Source organism: Urtica dioica, chromosome 9 (assembly GCF_054948205.1).
Source record: "Urtica dioica subsp. dioica isolate 48M chromosome 9, U.dioica_male_clone48M_v1_H2, whole genome shotgun sequence".
NCBI classification, from domain to species: domain Eukaryota; kingdom Viridiplantae; phylum Streptophyta; class Magnoliopsida; order Rosales; family Urticaceae; genus Urtica; species Urtica dioica.
Window position 1 is genome coordinate 273,966 of NC_142764.1, and position 19,437 is coordinate 293,402.

General features: G+C 37.2%; 2 protein-coding genes across 2 annotated transcripts; one reads left to right on the plus strand and one right to left on the minus strand.

The window, feature by feature from the left end:
* The first annotated feature begins 493 nt into the window (after positions 1 to 493).
* Positions 494 to 12,851, plus strand: LOC149384586 (50S ribosomal protein L34). The gene is made up of 4 exons (XM_089627379.1): positions 494 to 713; positions 803 to 879; positions 1,460 to 1,571; positions 12,633 to 12,851. Exons 1-4 carry the CDS (start codon positions 520 to 522, stop codon positions 12,760 to 12,762), a joined length of 513 nt encoding a protein of 170 aa, XP_089483505.1. The 5' UTR covers positions 494 to 519; the 3' UTR covers positions 12,763 to 12,851.
* TBL38 (TRICHOME BIREFRINGENCE-LIKE 38) lies at positions 12,844 to 17,634 on the minus strand. The gene is made up of 5 exons (XM_089627378.1): positions 17,271 to 17,634; positions 17,042 to 17,204; positions 13,766 to 13,941; positions 13,301 to 13,459; positions 12,844 to 13,229 (listed from the first exon to the last, which is right to left on the minus strand). Exons 1-5 carry the CDS (start codon positions 17,546 to 17,548, stop codon positions 12,935 to 12,937), a joined length of 1,071 nt encoding a protein of 356 aa, XP_089483504.1. The 5' UTR covers positions 17,549 to 17,634; the 3' UTR covers positions 12,844 to 12,934.
* Between the last annotated feature and the right edge of the window lie 1,803 nt (positions 17,635 to 19,437).

Here is a 19,437-nt window from a genome sequence, read left to right on the forward strand (position 1 = left end):
TATACATATAAAGTAGATCACGGATTTCACTGTATATTCCATAGTATTTTTTCCCAATTTTTTATATTATTTTTTATCAGAAAGAAAAAAAAGAAGATATTACGAGATGTGGCACTATTGGCCCATATTATATGATATAGTAGCGCTGGAAATGCATGTGACAATATTGACTAAGATTACATGATTTATGATAAATCTTAAAGGCATGCATTTTTTGCAGCCTATGAGGCTTGAACCAAGGACATTTCAGATGAAGTATGTGTGAAATTACAACTATACTGAGTTAGCTACTACAAAAAAAAAGATGTTCGACCAGGACATGTCTGTAGAAAAATTTAGATTTTTTTTTTCAAATTTAAATAATCCTGTATATGTCCTTAAATATTTCTTTATATAGTATAAAATATATTAATTATTCCGGTGTAATCGCACGGATAATGCATGTAAAAATGCGTTTTTTTTTTGGATAAATTATCTTGTTAATGTACTATGGTCTATGGGGAATATTTAGAAATAAGGATGAGTGTGAGTTTGGTCCAAAGTTCACTCGCTCAAGTAAATCACCGCCGTCGCGGATCTCTTATTCCGTCTCTCATCCGACTGCCACGCTGTTCTCTCCGTCTCTCTTCCTCCGCCATGGAAGCCTCGACCGCTCCTTCGCCGCCGATGAAGCTCTTGTTCGTCGAGATGGGCGTTGGCTACGACCAACACGGGTACAGCTCTGTTTCTTTTTATTTTTAATTACTTAGAAATGATTTTTGAGATCTTTCAACTAATTGGCGATGGTGACGGAGATACGCAGCCAAGACATCACGGCGGCAGCGATGCGGGCTTGCCGAGATGCCATTTCCTCCAATTCCATCCCCGCCTTTCGACGAGGTTTTCTTACTTCTGTTCGTTTTGTATGTTTTGTTAGTTTCTTCATCTTGATCAATGGTTGAGTGTCAATTAGATAAGTGAGATGAACAATTTGATGTATACAATTTCGCAATTGGGAAACACCAATATTAAATAATGGCATTGGCATTGTTAGATTTGAGAATCTGATTTTAGGAAAGAGGAAAAATTAAAGTTTTTAATGAGCGATCTAGGGTTTGGGCTTGGGCGGACAAAGTTGAGGACAAAGTTATGGCCTGGTTTAGTTTTTCTCGACTGGACACTAAAGAGTGATAAATTTATTGAGGTCAAAAGAGAATAAGGGAATTGTGGTTTTGGATTGAGAGATATAACAGCCTTCATATAATTGTGTCCATTTGAGATGACTGAATAAAACCACCCAAGTTAAAGACGATCAAATTGGAAAACTGACTTTGCAGACACAATGGTAAACTGAACTTAGACCTTGTATACGATTCTATATTCTAGGAGGAATTGTTGCTTTATCTTTATGAAGCTGTGGGACTTGGAGTATGGATTTTTGAGCATTGTGTAAATGCTTTTCTGGCTCTTGAAATTGCAGGGTCTATACCGGGCGTTACATTTGAGGAGATGAAACTGCAGATCAAGCTGGGAGTCCCTCATCCTCTCCAACAAGTTTTGGATATTGAAAGAGTCAAGTCAGTCTTCCCTTAGTGAGTTTCTTATCTGAATCTCTTTCCATTCCCTGCTTCTGTTTTCTTTAGAAATATGGATAAGTTCTTCCTGAGTATACTAAAAATATGACTCAGTATAATATGCCGGCGGTGTTGAGTTGGAAATTTTAGGCTTGTATTTGCTAGTCCTAGTTTGTTTTTTATTTTATTTTTTATTTTTTTTATATATGCACTTGATACAGGCCTCTTTCCGTAGAGCTAATTTGACACCCTCACTTCGAATGGAAAATTTCTCTGAGGCTTTCAAATCGTAGTTGATAACGAGAGCAAAAATAGTTGAACGTATGTTTTCCTTTATTACCGAATCATGTTTATATAAGATTACAAGCTAACAAGATATCTAAATAATAGCTAACAATCTAACTGACTGTTGAAGACTTGAAAATAAATAAATAAACAAATAACTATTCCTAATTAATCTCAACTAATCTAATCAGCTGAATAAGTCTAATATACATAAATACACGTAATCTAACACGCCCCCTCAAGTTGGTGCAAAGATATCTCTCATGCCCAACTTGCTTAGAAAATCTTCAAACTTCTGTCTGTATAAACCCTTTGTGAACACGTCAGTTAGCTGTTCGTTTGTTGGAACAAATGGCATACAGACTTCTCCTTTTTCCACCTTTTCTTTTATGAAATGGCGATCGATCTCCACGTGTTTTGTTCGGTCGTGTTGGACAGGGTTGTGAGCTATGCTGATCGCAGACTTGTCGCAGAACAGCTTCATCGGCAAGCTAGACTCAATCTGCAACTCCTCTAAGATGCGTTTGATCCACATCACTTCGCATATCCCATGTGCCATCGCACGAAACTCTGCTTCAGCGCTACTACGAGCCACCACCGGTTGTTTTTTGCTTCTCCAAGTGACCAAGTTTCCCCAAACAAACGTACAATAGGCTGATGTGGATCTCCGGTCATCTAGATTTCCTCCACAGTCCGCATCCGTGAAGACTTAAATCTGCTTGCTTTCAGTCTTTTTGAAGAAAATGCCTTTACCTGGACTTCCCTTGAGGTAGTGTAATATTCTATACACAGCCTCAAGATGACTTTCGGAAGGGCAATGCATGTATTGACTTACAAGACTCACTGCGAACGCGATGTCGGGGCGTGTGTGAGCCAAGTAAATCAATTTCCCGACAAGCTTTTGGTACCTCGCCTTGTTGGCCGGGGCTTCTCCTTCTTACTCAGCCGGTGATTGGGGTCAATTGGAGTTGATGCGGGTTTGCAGCCGAGAAGACCAGTCTCGTTCAAGAGACCGAGTACGTATTTCCGTTGCGAAATAGCAATGCCCCTCGGTGATCTTGCTACTTCCATCCCCAAGAAATATTTGAGGCTTCCTATGTCCTTTATCTCAAACTGTTGCGCCAAGAAGTGCTTCAATCTCGCAAGCTCTTCTTCATCGTCTCCTGTCATGACCATATCATCAACGTAAACGATTACTATGGCCATTTTACCTCTCTTCGTGTGCTTGTAGAACATGGTGTGGTCCGAGTGTGCTTGCTTGTATTTTTGATCTATCATGGCTTTTGAGAATCGTCCAAACCAAGCCCTCGGGGATTGTTTAAGGCCGTACAAAGCCTTCTTTAGTCTACACACCTTTCCTTGTGAGTTGTCGAAGCCGGGTGGTGCTTGCATGAATACTTCTTCTAGCTCTCCGTTCAAGAAAGCATTCTTGACGTCAAATTGCAGCAAGGGTCAATCTAGATTCACAGCCAAAGAGATCAAAACCCGAACAGTATTGAGCTTCGCAACCGGGGCAAAGCTTTCCTCGTAGTCGAGGCCATAGGTTTGGGTGAACCCTCGAGCGACAAGCCTTGCTTCGTGTCTTTCCACTTTTCCTTCGGCATTGTATTTGACAGTAAAGATCCACTTGTAATCCACTGTTCGTTTCCCCTTAGGCAGATCGGTCATTTCCCACGTGTCGTTTTTCTTTAGGGCCATCATCTTCTCCAAGACAGCCTCCTTCCACTTCGGAACACTTAGAGCTTCGTGTATTGAGCTAGGAACCTCATCATTAGTTATCATGGTGAAGGCTCTAAAACTAGGTGATAGATTTTGATAGGACACATAGTTGATAGAGGATATAGTGGGAAATTGGTGCATGTTCTAGTACCTTTTCGGGTGGCAATAGGCTCATCTAGATCGCTAAGGGCTGTTCCTTGGGTTTGTGATGAGTCATGAGATAAATGATTGTTACCTTGACTAGGTTCGGATGTTGGCAATGCGGGGGAATCACTTGTCCTCGTAAGCTCCCTCGAGTGAACACTGAATTCAGGAGATTGGTCCTCCATAGGACTAGTTTCAGATTCATTAAATGAGGAAATAGCATTTAATTTAGGGACACCTTTAGATGGAGTATTTTCCGAAACATAATCAGTGTTTATATTTTCCGAAGTAGCAGACTCTTTATTTCCAGATTCAACAGTATTTTCCGAAACAGGTAACACTTGTTTTTTCCAAAACTGATCTTCATTATTATTATTATTATTATTCTCCCCCGGAAGATAAGTTTTATAAAAAAAAGGTGTTTCAAAAAATGTGACATCCATACTTATAAAAAGTTTACCCGAGCTAGGATCAAAACATTTAAAACCTTTTTTTTAGTTGGAGAGAAACCTAGAAACATACATTTAATTGCCCTAGGATATAATTTACCTCTTTTATGATCATGAATATGTACAAATGCCGTGCATCCAAATAATTTCGGAGATAAATTACTAAAGCATTTATTTTCTGAAAAATAATTTTAAAGTGTTTTTATGGGAGAATTGTAGCTTAATACTTTGCTAGGCATTCTATTAATTAGATATATAGCCATAAGTATAGCATCTCCCCAAAAACGTTTAGGAACGTTCATAGAAAACATTAAAGCTCGGGTAACCTCAAGTAGATGCCTATTTTTTCTTTCGGCAATACCATTTTGTTGAGGTGTATCAACATAAGAACTATGATGAATAATGCCTTTTTCGATTAAAAATGGTCCTAAGATTTTATTGAAATATTCCCTGCCATTATCGGTCCTTGGGATTTGAATCCGAGTTTGAAATTGTGTTTTAATCATAGTGTAAATTTTTTCGAAAGTCTCGGCTGCCTCTGATTTTTCTTTCAACAAATAAATCCAAGTGTTTTCGTGTGTGATCATCAATGAACGTAATAAACCATCGGGTTCCTGAAATATTTTTTATACGGGAAGGTCCCCACATATCACTATGTATTAGTGAGAATGGTTTTGAAGGAGTGTATTTAACAGATGGAAAATACGTTCTTTTATGTTTGGCTAACTCACAAATTTCACACTGCAAAGACTCGAGATTTTTATTATGAAACAAATTTGGAAATATATGTTTTAAATACCCAAAACTAGGGTGACCTAAACGAAAATGCCATAACATTATTTCATCATTTAAGGAAAAGAAACTAGAACATGTAGTTTTCTGAATTTGTTTACTTGAGTTAGCTTCCGAGCCGATGTGATAGAGTCCCCCGTGCACTTCAACATTGCCAATCATCCTCCTCGAGTGCAGGTCCTGAAGAGTACAGCCAGTAGGTAAAAAAGTGAATTTGCATTGGCTTTCAGTGACTAGTTTGTCCACAGATAAGAGATTACATGTTAGGTTAGGGACATGTAAAACATTGTTTAGTATGAGGGATGAATTGAGAATGATAGAACCTTTCCCGGCAATAGCTGAGAGAGACCCATCGGCAATTTTAACTTTATCATAGCCAGAACATGGGAAATATGAGGTAAGAAGGTAAGAAGATCCGGTCATATGGTCACTAGCACCCGAGTCTATGATCCATGAGGTAGGATTATTTGTGGAAATACTTAGGGCTGTTTTGAAACTACCTTTATGGGCAAGAGAGGATGAGGAAGGTGATGATAACTTATGTGAGGTCCATAGCTGGTACAGTTGCTCTAAGTCTTATTTGTTGAAGAAATTTTGCCCCGGTGAAGACTCGGTCCCTTGCTCGTTGGAGACGGTCTGAGATTGGTACGCACCTCTATTATCCCGGGAGGGCCCTTGAGATGACTGAGAGTCGGCTGGCTTGCCATGAAGCTTCCAACACTTGGCCTTGACATGGCCAAGTTTGTTGCAGTAGTCGCAGGTGGGCCGGTCGGATTTGTTCCTTGAGAAGCGTTGGTTTGAGTCGGACCTCGATGACATCATGGCGGTGGTGGTGTCCCCCTGATTGGTTGTAGCGTCGGGTATGCTTGATCCGAACATGACTTGACGACGACTCTCTTCCCAGCGAACTTCTGCGAAGACCTCTCGGGTACTCGGGAATGGCTCTCTGCCAAGCACTCTTCCTCTCACTTCGTCGAGCTCTTGGTTCAGCCCAACTAAAAACTTGAAGACTCGCTCCTTCTCGATGATTTTATGATAAAAGATATACTATCAGCAGGGCAGCTCCACTCATAGTTACAGTAGAGGTCTAGCTCTTGCCACAACATCTTTAGGTCTGTAGTATTGAGTGACAGTCTTGTCACCCCGTTTCGCCTTTCTCAGCCGAGTCTTGATCTCGTAGAGTTGTCCAGCATTTTCGAGGTCTGAATACGTCTCTTTCACCGCTGTCCAGATCGCGTTTGCTGTTGGAAGAAACAGATAGGTCCTTCCTAGGTTAGCCTCCATAGAGTTTACCAACCATGACATGACCATGGAGTTTTCAGCCTCCCACTTCTCATAACCAGCTTGATTTGCAACAGCATCTGGTTTCGCCGTCTTTCCTGATAGGTAGCCGAATTTTTCTCTTCCCTGCACAAAGAGTTTAACCGACTGGGACCATTCCATGTAGTTTCCTCCATTGAGTTTATGTGAGGTGATGAAATGATTTTGGAGAGAGTCTGTGGTCGAGTTAGAGCTCGATCCTCCAGATTGATAGGTGTTTCCGGTAGAACCGGTGTTGTTTATACTTGGTTCGGCCATTTAGAATTGGCAGGAACCTATAGATGTTTTATTGCTCTGATACCATGAGAGCAAAACTAGTTGAACGTATGTTTTCCTTTATTACTGAATCATGTTTATATAAGATTATAAGCTAACAAGATATCTAAATAATAGCTAACAATCTAACTGACTGCTGAAGACTTGGAAATAAATAAATGAATAAATAAACAGATAACTATTCCTAATTAATCTCAACTAATCTAATCAGCTGAATAAATCTAATATACGTAATCTAACACTAAGCATTGGCCATTGCAAATATTTTAAGCCCATCTAACTTTTTTCTTCAATTAAACACAATTCCCTTGTATATTAATTTTCTGATAGTATTTATTTAAGAGGATTTTAGGTAATGGAATAGTTTGTTAATTGTTTGGGGTCAGCAGTAGTGTATAATTAAGAGCTGTTACTCTATAAATAGAAGCTGAGGACAATAATTTTAGGGGGAGATTTGTTTGGGTTTAAGCTTAGCCTTTATGGTAGTAAAGCAAAATATGACAGAGTTGAATAAGTCTTTATTCATCCCTGTGGGGTTTTACATAGAGTACAAGAGTCTCTAGGATTTGGTAGTTCCAAGATAATTAATTAGAAGATATTATACTACATATAAAATTGGTAGTAACTACCTAATAAAACTAAATATAAATGCACAGCTATATATAGTACATCTTGATTCTCAATACTCCCCTCAAGCTAGAGCAAAGATGTCTATCATGCCAAGCTTGGATTATGAATTATCGAACATTGATTTGAAGAGTCCTTTAGTCAGTACATCGACAAGTTGTCCTAATGAAGGAACAAACGGTATGCATATGTCCCCACTTTCCAACTTCTTTGATGAAGTGTCTATCAGTCTTAAAATGTGATTATGTTGCGGATATGCTTACTTCCGGTCATTCCCGCAGCTAGCTTAATCTGCATCAGCAAAAATCTCCACTCCATTCTAATTCTTGGCAAAGAAGATTCCCTTTCCGGGGCTACCTTTAAGGTAATGGACGATCCTATACACGGCTTTGAAGTGCTCCTTGGACATTGACCCTACAACATATGTGATGTCGGGCCGTGTATGGGATATTTAAATCAATTTACCAACAAGCTTCAGATTACCGAGTTCGATCATTGGATTGTCTACATCTCTCCTTTCCCCAGCTTCTGATTAGGATCTATAGGAAATGCTATAGACTTATAACCCAGCAAGCCCGTTTCTTTCAACAAATCCATTACGTACTTTCGTTGGGATATAGCGCCCTTTGAGAATTGAGATACTTCCATACAAAGGAAGTATTTGAGGATACCTAGGTCTTTACCTCAAATTGCTCTGACATGGAAGTCTTTCAAATTCTCTAGTTCGCGAAGGTCATCATCTATCATTACATTATCATCTACATACAAAATCAAGATGAAGCCTCTTTGAGATGAAAGCAAAATGCTCTCCTCTCTCTTTTCCTTTTCTCTTTCCTCCTTTTGCCTTTTCAACTTCTGTTCATTTGTAATCCTTAGTGCTAACCATGGATTCTGACCATGGTTGTTCTGAGTGAACATTTTTGTGGATAGATGTTTTATAGAAGACAAACGATTCTCGGTGTCTCTTGGCCAAGATGGAGGAATCGTTTGCCTTCCAGAGGAAAGTAGGAAGTCTTCTTTCAATATTTTGTTGAACAGGGCCGCTGCATTATGGCTGGCGAAATCTCTGGAGGAGTGCCAAGGACATTCTTCCTCGGTCAGATTCTGGAGGAGGTATACGGGGAACAATTTCTCAATCATCGCGGACATCATGACGAACAAAAGAGATTTGTGCGTGAGGATCTTGAAGGTTGCACAAGGTGAAGGCAAACAAATTCTTATACTTGAAGGGGCGAGAAGGCAAGGATGGAAGTTTTTTTTCGAGGTCTTTGGATGTGGTTCTCGGACGATGGATCGTAAATCAGAAACTCGGCGTTAGCACGATCGCGTTTTCCAAAGGGCTCATCTTTGTGGAAGCAGTATAGGGACAAAATAAGGAAGGGAAGGAAATTCAGGAACTTAATGTTTCCTCTTCCTACGTTGCAGCTTCGGCCTTTGCAAAAAAAGGCGAACTTGGCAGTGGTGGTCAGGACTCGACGGCGTCAACAATTGGGAGGATATTCAGCTAGCCATTATCAAGCTCTCCAAAGTCGAAGTCTCTAACAAAGCTATCTTGTGGAGCAGAAACTCATAAGGAAAAAGGGCGATTCTCAAGAACGGTATCATCTACATCAACATGAAGAATGCAACTTTTTTGAAAGAGTGGGAAACTATGAATCAATGGAAAAATAATCGTTTGAGCCTTGAGAACTGCTGGGTAGGTATCGTTGGACTCCCTTTTGACCTATGGAACGCTCACGCTCTGAAGATTGGAGCCAAATATGGAGGGATTATACAAATTGCAAAAGACTTGGGATTTTTCTGATCTAAGATACTCTAAAATCAAAATCTGGGGTGCGAAAAGCGCCCTTCTTTCACCATGGTTATAACTGCCCTATGGTGTTGATTCAATCCAGGTCAACCTTTTCATTATGGAGGAATGGCCTAGAGGGCCTTTTTTCTGGAGTATGCGAGATCAAAAGATTGAAGCTCAAGGTTTGTCACTTCCTGCCTCTTTCCGGCATATGGAAATGTTGTTGGCTCTTGGTGGATCCTCAGGGCCGGAGCTACGCCAAAACGGTAGAGGGGCGGGTGAATATTTTGCAGGAAGAGGCGTGCTCTTCAGATTCTTCAATACGGGCAAGAAGCAGGAAAAGGGAAAACACAAAAAAAGGAAAAGTGATTCTAGGAGAGATTTAAGGAAAAGAGAAAAGACAATTGCAGAGGAGATTTCAGGCGCATGTATTTTTGGCATCAAATTGTTGAAGTGTCCGACAAGATTAACCGCCAACAGAAAGAGGACCCAGACTGTGTTCATCTTAGCGACGAGTGCAATTGTCTCATCGTAATCTAGGCCGTATGTTTGAGTGAACCCTCTAGCAACGAGTCGTGCCTTGTACCGTTCAATCCATCCATCAACATCATACTTCATATTAAAAATCCAATAACTTCCCACTGCTCGTTTTCCATCTGAAAGTGGTGTTATATACCATGTATCATTCTCGAGAGCCTCCATCTCCTCGAGAACTGCCTACTTCCACCGCGATTAACTAGACTATCATATATCGAATTAGGAATTTCATCCAGTGGAAAAACTTTAAATGTAGGTGAGTTTCTTATAGCATCAATTAGATATAAGGTTAAAAGGATATTTAGTGCATTTCTAGGTTAAAAGGATATAGGTTCATCTAAATCAATAGTTTTCTAAATTGGAAGACAACGTGGGTGAGGGAGAATTACCAATTCCTATGATCGGTGGAGACGATGACATTGGCGACGAATTTGGGCTTTCCACTCTAATACGAGGAAGCTAAAATTGTATCACCCCAAAAACGGTGAGGAACATTCTGTTGGGGAGTATCAACACAAGAACTATGATGTAAGATTCCATGTTGAGTCAATTTTTCCAAGGATTGAGTTGAAATACTCACGGCCGTTATTAATACGAAGACCTTGGATTTTGGATTGAAATTAAGTTATTAAATTTTTTGAAAATAGTGGCAGCCTTTGATTTTTCTTTTAAAAGATAAATATTAGTTAAGAGTATGGTCATCTAGTTTTAAAAAAAAAAGTATGGTCATCGATAAAAATGATAAATCACCTTGCAGCAGAAATGGCCGTGACTCGTGATGGTCCCCGTATATCATTATGCACAAGTGAAAAAGGTTTAGATGACACACTTTAAAGCTGTATATACAGTTCTATGATGTTTTGCAAATGAACAAATGTCACATTAAAACAAGCTTAGATTTTTATTTTTGAAAATAGTAACAAATGTTTTAAATAATTAAAAGCTAGGACGGTCAAGTCTAAAGTGCCATAACATCATTTCATTCTCTAGAGATTGATAGGGTGAACAACTTTGTTTTTGAACTTGAATCTCGAGAATAGAACGAATGTCTAAATGATTGAGTCCTCCTAATTTTTTTTAGCATTGCATGATAGTTACGGAGCATGGAGAGCATGAAATGGTTTAGTACAATATTGCCATTTTTGACGATACACGATAATGAGCCATTGGCTGCTCTTACCTTTTGGTTATCAAATAAAAGAAAGTACGACCTAAACAAATTTTAATTACCATTCATGTGATCAATAGCACTAGAATCAAGTCCCTAGACAAACCAAGGGTCTCTTTTTTGTTGGCTGGCTGAAAATTTGGGCAAAAGAAGTGGGGTGGAGTAGGAGAGAGTGCAAACTGAGGTGAATTCGTTAGAAGATACAATTGCTCTAGTTGCTCTTTGCTGAAGGGTGACGGATCTGGAGTAGAGGTTGACCTATTGAGGATGTGATAGCTTTTTTGTTGCATGAATTCGGGGGGAAATCTGCGTGCTTCCCGTGGATCTTCCAGCACTTAGCGTTGGCATGCCCAACCTTGCCGCAATGATCATTGGTCGGACGCTCAGATTGGCTTCCGAGTGAATTGTGTTTGAGTCTTCTGTGTTGAGATTAGATTCTCGCCAAGCATATGGCAATGTGGCGGCTCTCCTCTTGTTGGACTAAGGAAAAGACTTCTCGGGTGTTTGGCAAAGGATCTCGGCCAAGTAGAACGTATTTCGTCGAGGTCTTTGTTAGATCTACGAGAAATTGATGTCAATGTAAGAATATATGACCGTCCTATCCCCGTCTCTAGGATTCCACAATTAGTTTTAAGCTCAAACCATTAACCTGTGTTTCCGAGATCTGAGTAGGTCTCGTGAGCGACTGACCATATGGCGCGAGTAGAGTGAAAGAAGTGGCAAGAATTAAATAAAGCATTAGACATGAAACCATTCCAGCACTATACATGATTGGTGAAGGAAGCGACATTAACGATTGATTTTCTGAGCAAAAAGTTGCAGGTGGAGAAAAAACCAGATCCAGCCAGGTAAATAAGGAACAAGATTGATTTGATGGCCAATTGTTCCAATTTGATTTCAGAGAAAAAACAGTTGCCCGGACCTGGTTACTGCGACCCCCCTTTGTGAGGGTGCACCCCTTCTCCCGTAAATGATGATCAAAATCGACTCAATGTTTACCAAAATTCAAGTATCAATGGGCTACAAAGGTTCTTATCAATTGGTATGGAGAGCAAGATTTGATTGAACCATTGAGAGGAATCGCTCTCTCTGATTTCATCAACAGAATGATGATCGAAATCGACTCAGTGTTTACCGAAATTCATGCATCAATGGGCTTCAGAGGCTCTTATAAATTGGTATGAAGAGCGAGATTTGATCAAACCATGGAGAGAGGAATGATTTCTGATTTCATCAATGAAATGAAGATCGAGATTGACTCATTGTTTACCGAGATTCTAGTATCAATGGGCTTCATTGGTTCAAATCAGTTGGTATGAAGAGAAAGATTTGATCAACCATTGAGAAAGGAATGATTTCTTTCTGATTTCATCTATGAAATGATGATTGAACAGGCGGAGGTTGGATTAGGGGCGAAATCGGTAATAGAGGCGGCCAAACTCGTGGAGACGGACTCGGACTCTAGCGTTTGGATTCTCAGTGAGAAAGAAGAAGATGAAGGAAAAAAAGAATTAGATGGAAAAAGAATAAAACAAAGGTGATGGTGGTCGCATTGATGGGGTAAGGCGTATGGCTGGTGAATTTGAGCGTATAAGCCCATTCTTTGTGGTTAAAGAGGCTGTGGCTCATATATTAAGGCTTTGCTTGGGCATTTTGACATCATGCTGGGCTGCGTATGATATTTGAAGGCTAATTTTGCAATCTTGCATGGCCGGTGCACTTGAACTCAACCACCTTGAGGGAAAAACTAACAGGCTTTCAGGTGGCGTATATAGATAGGACTATAGTCAATGCACTAGCTAGTTAATTAGTTATTAGTATTAAAAATTAGAATATAAATAGAAGCTAAAGAACAATAATTTAGTCTTCTTGAGAGAGTTCCGAAACTCTCGAATGTCCAGATTTATTTATCATGTAGTTCCTATCCTTTATGTATGGAATTTGAAGGTTGATATCATTTTTGTATGCAGCGGTGAGATCTTGGAAGTTGATGTGGTGGACGGCGGGCTAATATGCTCGAGCGGCGTTCACGTAGAGGAAATGGGGGACAAGAACGACGACTGTTACATTGTAAACGCGGCCGTTTATGTTGGTTATTAATTCAGTTTCATACAGATGAACACAGTTGGTTGTGTTTTTGACATTGATTATGAATGAAATGAGCAGAGTCCGTATGTGATGTGACATGATGATACAGTTGTTTTGATATGGTTAAAATGATTACAGTTGCAATCCCTCTACATGTATATAATATATAGGGAGGGGAGGGGAGTTAGAGCATGGAAAGGGCGGCGTAGAGGAGCTGGTTCCAGGTGTCGGGGAGGCCGGGGAGGCACCAATGGCTGCAGTCGTTGCCGGAGTGGTCTCCGTTGTAGGCGGAGGGGTGCCCGTCCTTCCTCAGCTGAGACAGCGTCGTGATGTCCAGAAGGAACGCCGGATTCTTCATTGTGCTCAGAACCTTCATCACCACTCCCACCTCCGGCGGCGCTCCCGCGGGGTATATCGACCCCGACAGCGGCTCCAGCTGCCCGTTGCAGTTCTTCTTTGGCTGATTCCACTCCCTGCCCCTGACAAACACAATAATAATAATTATTATATTTCTGAAACTGAAACTACCAATGAGTGGTGATTTACTTACTGGTAGTGCGTGGGAGAAATTCCTTGGAAGAAGACTTTGGTGCGAGAAGGGTCCACGTTGAGGTCAACCCATCTGGCCCACGTGCTCATCCCTTTTGCGAACGCCGTGAGCCGGTCCATGTCTTTGTACAATTTGGTCCCCTCTCTCATGTACTCCCATCTGTATATATACTCACTCAATGTCACTCATTCCACATCCATTTAATTTTTATACTGGCCACACCAAAAGTGTCAAAATCACACTTTTACCCTTTCTTTTTTTTTTTTACTTGTTTTTGTTTCTGTTTTAAAAACTAATTTCGATTCCTTAATCAGTCTTTGAAAATAACTATAATTTGTCCCCCAACGGCTGCAAGACACAGTAGACGTAATTTTTAGTATTTTGGTAAGATAAGTCATATTTTAAAATATTTACTATTTTTTAATGTTTTTTATCAAAATTATTAGTAATGCAGAAAAAAGGTACCCCTGAGATCGACCGTGGTGGAGCCACCAGTGCCACGTATTGAAGATGAGCATGTCCATTCCCTTCCATGCGTCCCCATGAGTGATCGAGTCCAACCTCAGAACATCTCCCACCGACTCCCTCACTATGTCAACAAGGTATGGTGTACGATAAAGGTACAGTGTCACTCCATACTCCTGCCACACACAAGATCGCACCCGCTCTTTTAATCTCACCCGTTTATTTTACTATTTGTCCCGGGAATCATTTTTGTTCTCATGTTTAAGTGTGTTGACACTTGGACAATCACACCCGCTTCTCTTGGGCACTAGTAGATCCACTACTAACCCCTTTGAAAATCCACACCAAACTTGCTACTATTCTAAAAAAAGATGACTTGCTTGACAACTCCTCCTTGAAAGTATAATGATAAGCCGACAAAATTTTACGGCTTAATAAATAATCTAAAAAGTACAAAATAAAGTAAAGATGACTAAAACTGGAGGTTGAGAAATGACATCTAGTAGGGAGAAAAATAAAGAAATGTACATTTTTTTTAATAGATATTGAACAAAAATTGAAGCTAAGATCTAGCAAGAGTATATATAATGAAATGGCTGTGAATGACGGATGATAAACTTATTAAGAAAATAATTGAAGTTGACAAGCCACGCCCACATATGTGACCACAGGTTGGCAAGTTGATGAGTACAGCCTGTAAATTACCTTTGTCTTCTATCTTAAAAGACCATAATGCGGCTAGTAATAATAATGCTCTTCAAATAAATTAATCATAACGCACCAATAGCATTATATTTCTGACTTTCAAAGGCATCAACAAAATTAGTGTCAATATTTCAAACGAAATAAGTAAAGAGAACCACCATTATGTTGTTTTTAAAATTTCTTGATCATTTAAGCAACCCTACCATACCATAGCTTGTTGGCTGTGACTTCTCTCCTACTCAAATAATTACAATAATAAAAACAAATACTAATTGCTAATAATGATATAGTTACTTTCGAATTTCGACTATAAGAGTGAAAATATTCATTGACGAAAAAAATACTATTTGATTAAAAATTTGTGAACATAGCTAGCTTAGAAGAAACAAAGATATATGAAAGAGTTCTTATACAGTAAGTTTGGATTGTATAATAAATAGAAACTAAAACTCAAAACATATAGATGGACGCAAAAATAATTACATGAAGGAAAGTGCACCTAGAATAGGATATATATATTTTTTAATTTTGCTTATTTTTTATTTTTATCATGCATTCTAATACATAAAGCATGTAAGCAAGTAGCTCATATATAAAATGATTGGAATAGAGTGTTCAAAACACTGCATATTCAAGGAAGGAAACATACACCACACAACTTTATACTCGAATAAATAAATATAATTATAAATGCTGTTCACTTTCTCTCTTCAGTTACGTGTTATCCATAGCAAGTGCTGCAGTTTTTATTTGTATTATTTTCAATTATTTCATTTTATCAACAAATAATTAGCAAACTAATAAAAAATTACATTTTTAGATTGCTACACAACCAAATTTTAGTAAATATTTAATAAATAACCGCAAATGATTACGTAATAACATGTGGATGATTTACGGTTCCCAGTTTTGTCCCCCTGATTTCGTAAGTAATCTTTAGTAAGTATTCGGTAAATATTACCATATGACTATTTATCAAATAATTACTAAAAATTGGTTAAATAACAAATCATACATGTAAATACGGCTATATATCTACTGGATCCTTTTATCAAATTACGAAGTAATTATGCACATGTTAAATCTCCATCAATTCATCACAAAGTTTGTATTTTTTTTATAGGCAAAGTTTATATATTTAAATGTATAAATAATAGTTCCTTTTTCATAACGGAAACTAATAAACTTTGAATATTCAATCAAATTAGAACGATTATTTTTTAAATTCAAAATTAGCGCTAAAAATACTAAAGGAAAAGGAAATGTTTTCTTATTATAAAAAAAGTCAAAAAGCTAAAGCCACCAATTTAACAAAATCAAAACGAGAAAAATAGAAAGAAAGAAAGATGCTATAAAACGATATTAACATGTACTTTTATTATCATAAACATCATTACATTACCATTTTTATTACTTTATTTTAATGTATCTATGGAACTATTCCCTTGTTTTCCCGGTTCTGAATAAACTAATATAAGGTTCCAAGTCCCATCTCCACTAAATTATGAAGTTATGGACTTAATTTATAATTCCTTACAATTTTCTGTGTATTGCAATTAGAAAAAATAAAAGTAAAACGTGTATTATTGGTTGGTTCCATGTTTATAATAAATACTACTACAGTCTACATGCATACTAGTCTTTTACAACAACTTGGCCTTCCATCTTTTTCATTGTTTAAACTGCAGTGGAAAAACAAATCTAAACAATATGGATAGAGCTTCCAAAAAGGATAATAATGATCCTAACAGAAGAAGAAGTAAAGAAAAAGCAAAAAAAAAAAAAAAAAGTAAAAAAAAGGAAAATAGAATAATAGTAAAGAGACAAAGATACAGACTTTTTGGATACAGTCATACGCAATGATATATTTTATTTTCTTTATTTCCAAATATGTGTCATAAGTTTAAAGTATATTTGCACATATGGTTCTTTTCTTTGACTGTTTATGCCCATATATGTAACTTTTTTTTTTTTTTTTTTACTGTAATACTGTTCTCTGCATGTGACTCTTTTGTCTGGCTTCCCTCAAATTTTTAAGAAATTTTAATTGTACGACTTATGCAAATTTATTTTCTAATGTCGTCAGTTCTGTGAAAAAGTATTTTTGTTCTCAACATGTGATTCTTTTGTCTTCCGTCAAAATTTAGTTGCAAGACTTTTGAAAATTTATTTTATAGGAAAAAATAGTCAGGTCCGTCAAAAATTCTCCACTAGATCAAATGTATTCATATTTTAATTACGAATGTCCTGAGTCGCAAACTTGAGATTCAGCAAAAAAATAAAAAATGACGGAAGTTAGGTAAACAAGGACACAAGCACTAAATTAGGGAGGTAACTTAAATTTTTTTTTGAGGAGGGACTTTTACATAAATTTTAGCATCTTATATAAACAAAATATTGAATACATATAAACACAATAAACCAAAAACTTGAGGTTGCGGCTTAGGGCTATATTGGCTATGTTTTCGAAATTCAATGACTGCTTGTAATAATTAAAATAGAATATGTCAAAGTCTTGAAAATGAGGATTAATCTGAAAAAGAGAGTGAGTTTCGGAGTGAGTGAGTGTACCTGAAAAGTGACGAAAGAGCCTTTAGCAAAACTAATCTTAGAGCTGGGGACCGAGGATAGAATCATACAAGCCATGGATTGCCACATATTGAGACTCAGTGAGTCACCGACGAACATTATTTTCTTGCCTCTCCACTTGGTTAGAAATTCCAGTCCACTAAACCTGCACAGAAACCCAAATTAATGCACAATTATAACAAAACAAGTGAGCTATGTATGTATGCCTTACCTGGGCAAGTCACAAGTGTCTGGTTTCCAAGAGTACTTGAGGTAGTCCTTGTCGGGTCGCCCATATTTCTGACAGTCGAACTCGGGATCGATGAATGGACAGATTGATGAGTCGTACAAAGGTAAGGACAGATCGGAGACCCACTTCCCTTGGAAAAGATTGCAAGCTCTCACTTGCTTTCTTCCTCTAATTCTATTACTCATCTCACTCACGTTTTGGCTATTAACATTGTCCACAAGTATCAGTAACAACATAAACACAAGTCCCTTGAAACCCATGTTGGTTTTGGTACCAAGACAGAGCTCTATGTGCTTGTGCAATTTATACCCTTGAGACGAGAGAGAGAGAGAGAGAGCGCTGTCCTTATTAGAAGGTTCACGTGCTTTACTTTACGCTATAATATGACCAAAAGCTGTTTACTACACACTATCACTGTAGTGTAACCCTACATGTGACGTTATTTTCCCATCAAGATACACTTAAATATACGTGCATTTTCTAGCTAAATGCTCAATTAAATATATAATTAATTTATGAAATACATAAAATATTAAGTGTTATTAGATTTTTTTACTCTAACAAATTTATACAGAGCCAGAGGTCTTAGAGAATGTCAAAATACTGTCAAATTTTTCTTAGATAATCTCAAACTTTGAAAATTTTGCTAAAAAAAGTAGAAAAACATGACTAATTAGCTAGAAAAATAAATTTTTAGTTATTTTGTTAATTAGTTAGTTTCAAATGACTATTTTATATAATATTTCTCCTAATGACTAATTATATAATATTTGAGAGTCTGATTATTATTATTATTATTATCATTATTAGCGCGACGACGTACGTCACATTTAACATATTTTACAAATCAACAGCATAATTATACTTTAGATATGCGTTGTTAAAATTCAACATATGCATGTAAAAGTAGTAGTTTAACATTTAGTCATATGGTCATAATATTATTGGAATTGTTTGCCAGTTGCACTTGTCGCTAAGAGCTTATTATAAATGCGCTAAAGGACACTGCGTTTAATGTCTGTCGAAATGTCTATCATTCTGATTTTTAAGTGACTAGTGAAGATTTAAAAAAAAAAAAAAAATTCAGTTTTAATACAGTGAGTTGCGTTTTGAAAAAGAATTTATAATGTCCAATGTTTATTCACGGACCCGGTTTTGGCCCAAATTTGGGTCAATTTGCACTTGGGGTCCTCTTAGTAATTAAAAAAAATAGCAGAATTAATTCTTTTGATATTAAATAATGGTCAAGTTGATTGAAGTTGAACAATGATCAATCCTTTTTTTAGGTTATGATCGACCCTTTTCTTAATTAATTAGATTGAGAGTTTCCGTGGGGAAATGGAATATTTTTTTGAAACAACGAATATTTCTTAATAATATCAAAATCTGAATTATTCCTTTCACGGGATAAGTATTGCCATTAATTTTAAAAATATTATGCAATTTACATAATTAATAATCATGGATAATTCATCTTGGACTTTGATGAGAATACGTCATTTTTTCGGGGCAATTAGATAAGTAGTCCAATAACTCACAATTTTTTTAAATAATAATAAAAATTCCATTTTATGAAGAAAATACTTCATCAAGTTCGGAGTAAATTAATTAATTAAATGAACTAAAGAGTAAATAAAATTTACACTTTAGTTAATTAATTTACTACAAGTCTGGTGGACTTTAGCTAGAATTTAAAAAAATCTAAGAGATTGACTAGTTGTAACAAATTCTTCTATTTATTATTTCTTCCGTAATTTTGTCTTCATTTCAATATCACCTCCATTTATTCAATCTAAGATCTTCCGTTTACGTTACTCCATTAAATTGACATGAAACTTATTTTGGGAAATGTACATTAATTTCAAGAACTCACCTTGAGAGTTGGGAATAACCATTTGAAAGTTGCACCATTTCTTCTTCTCTTTTGTATGTATATTTTTCTTTTTCTAGTATGATTATTCTAAATCCCATGTAAATCATTATTTACTCTCATAAATGACAAGATTTCTATTCTAATGTTGAGCCTGCCGAATATTTTGCTTTATTGTTCGAACCAAATCAATTAGATAAGTCTAATTGCTAATAATAATATGTGTAGCCCCTAATAAATATTTTTTTTCAATTTTTCTTTCACGCTCCAAATTTTTTG

Bases quoted from the DNA above. Each gene is read 5' to 3' on its own strand.
- TBL38 (XM_089627378.1), bottom strand. From the start codon at position 17,548: ATGGGTTTCAAGGGACTTGTGTTTATGTTGTTACTGATACTTGTGGAC. The intron at 17,205-17,270 runs GTAAGGCATACA...GTTTCTGTGCAG, and splicing joins GACACTTGTGACTTGCCCAG to GTTTAGTGGACTGGAATTTC. The intron at 13,460-13,765 runs GTACCTTTTTTC...GTATATATACAG, and splicing joins CACCACGGTCGATCTCAGGG to ATGGGAGTACATGAGAGAGG.
- LOC149384586 (XM_089627379.1), top strand. From the start codon at position 520: ATGAGTGTGAGTTTGGTCCAAAGTTCACTCGCTCAAGTAAATCACCGC. The intron at 880-1,459 runs GTTTTCTTACTT...TTGAAATTGCAG, and splicing joins CATCCCCGCCTTTCGACGAG to GGTCTATACCGGGCGTTACA. The intron at 1,572-12,632 runs GTGAGTTTCTTA...TTTTGTATGCAG, and splicing joins GTCAAGTCAGTCTTCCCTTA to CGGTGAGATCTTGGAAGTTG.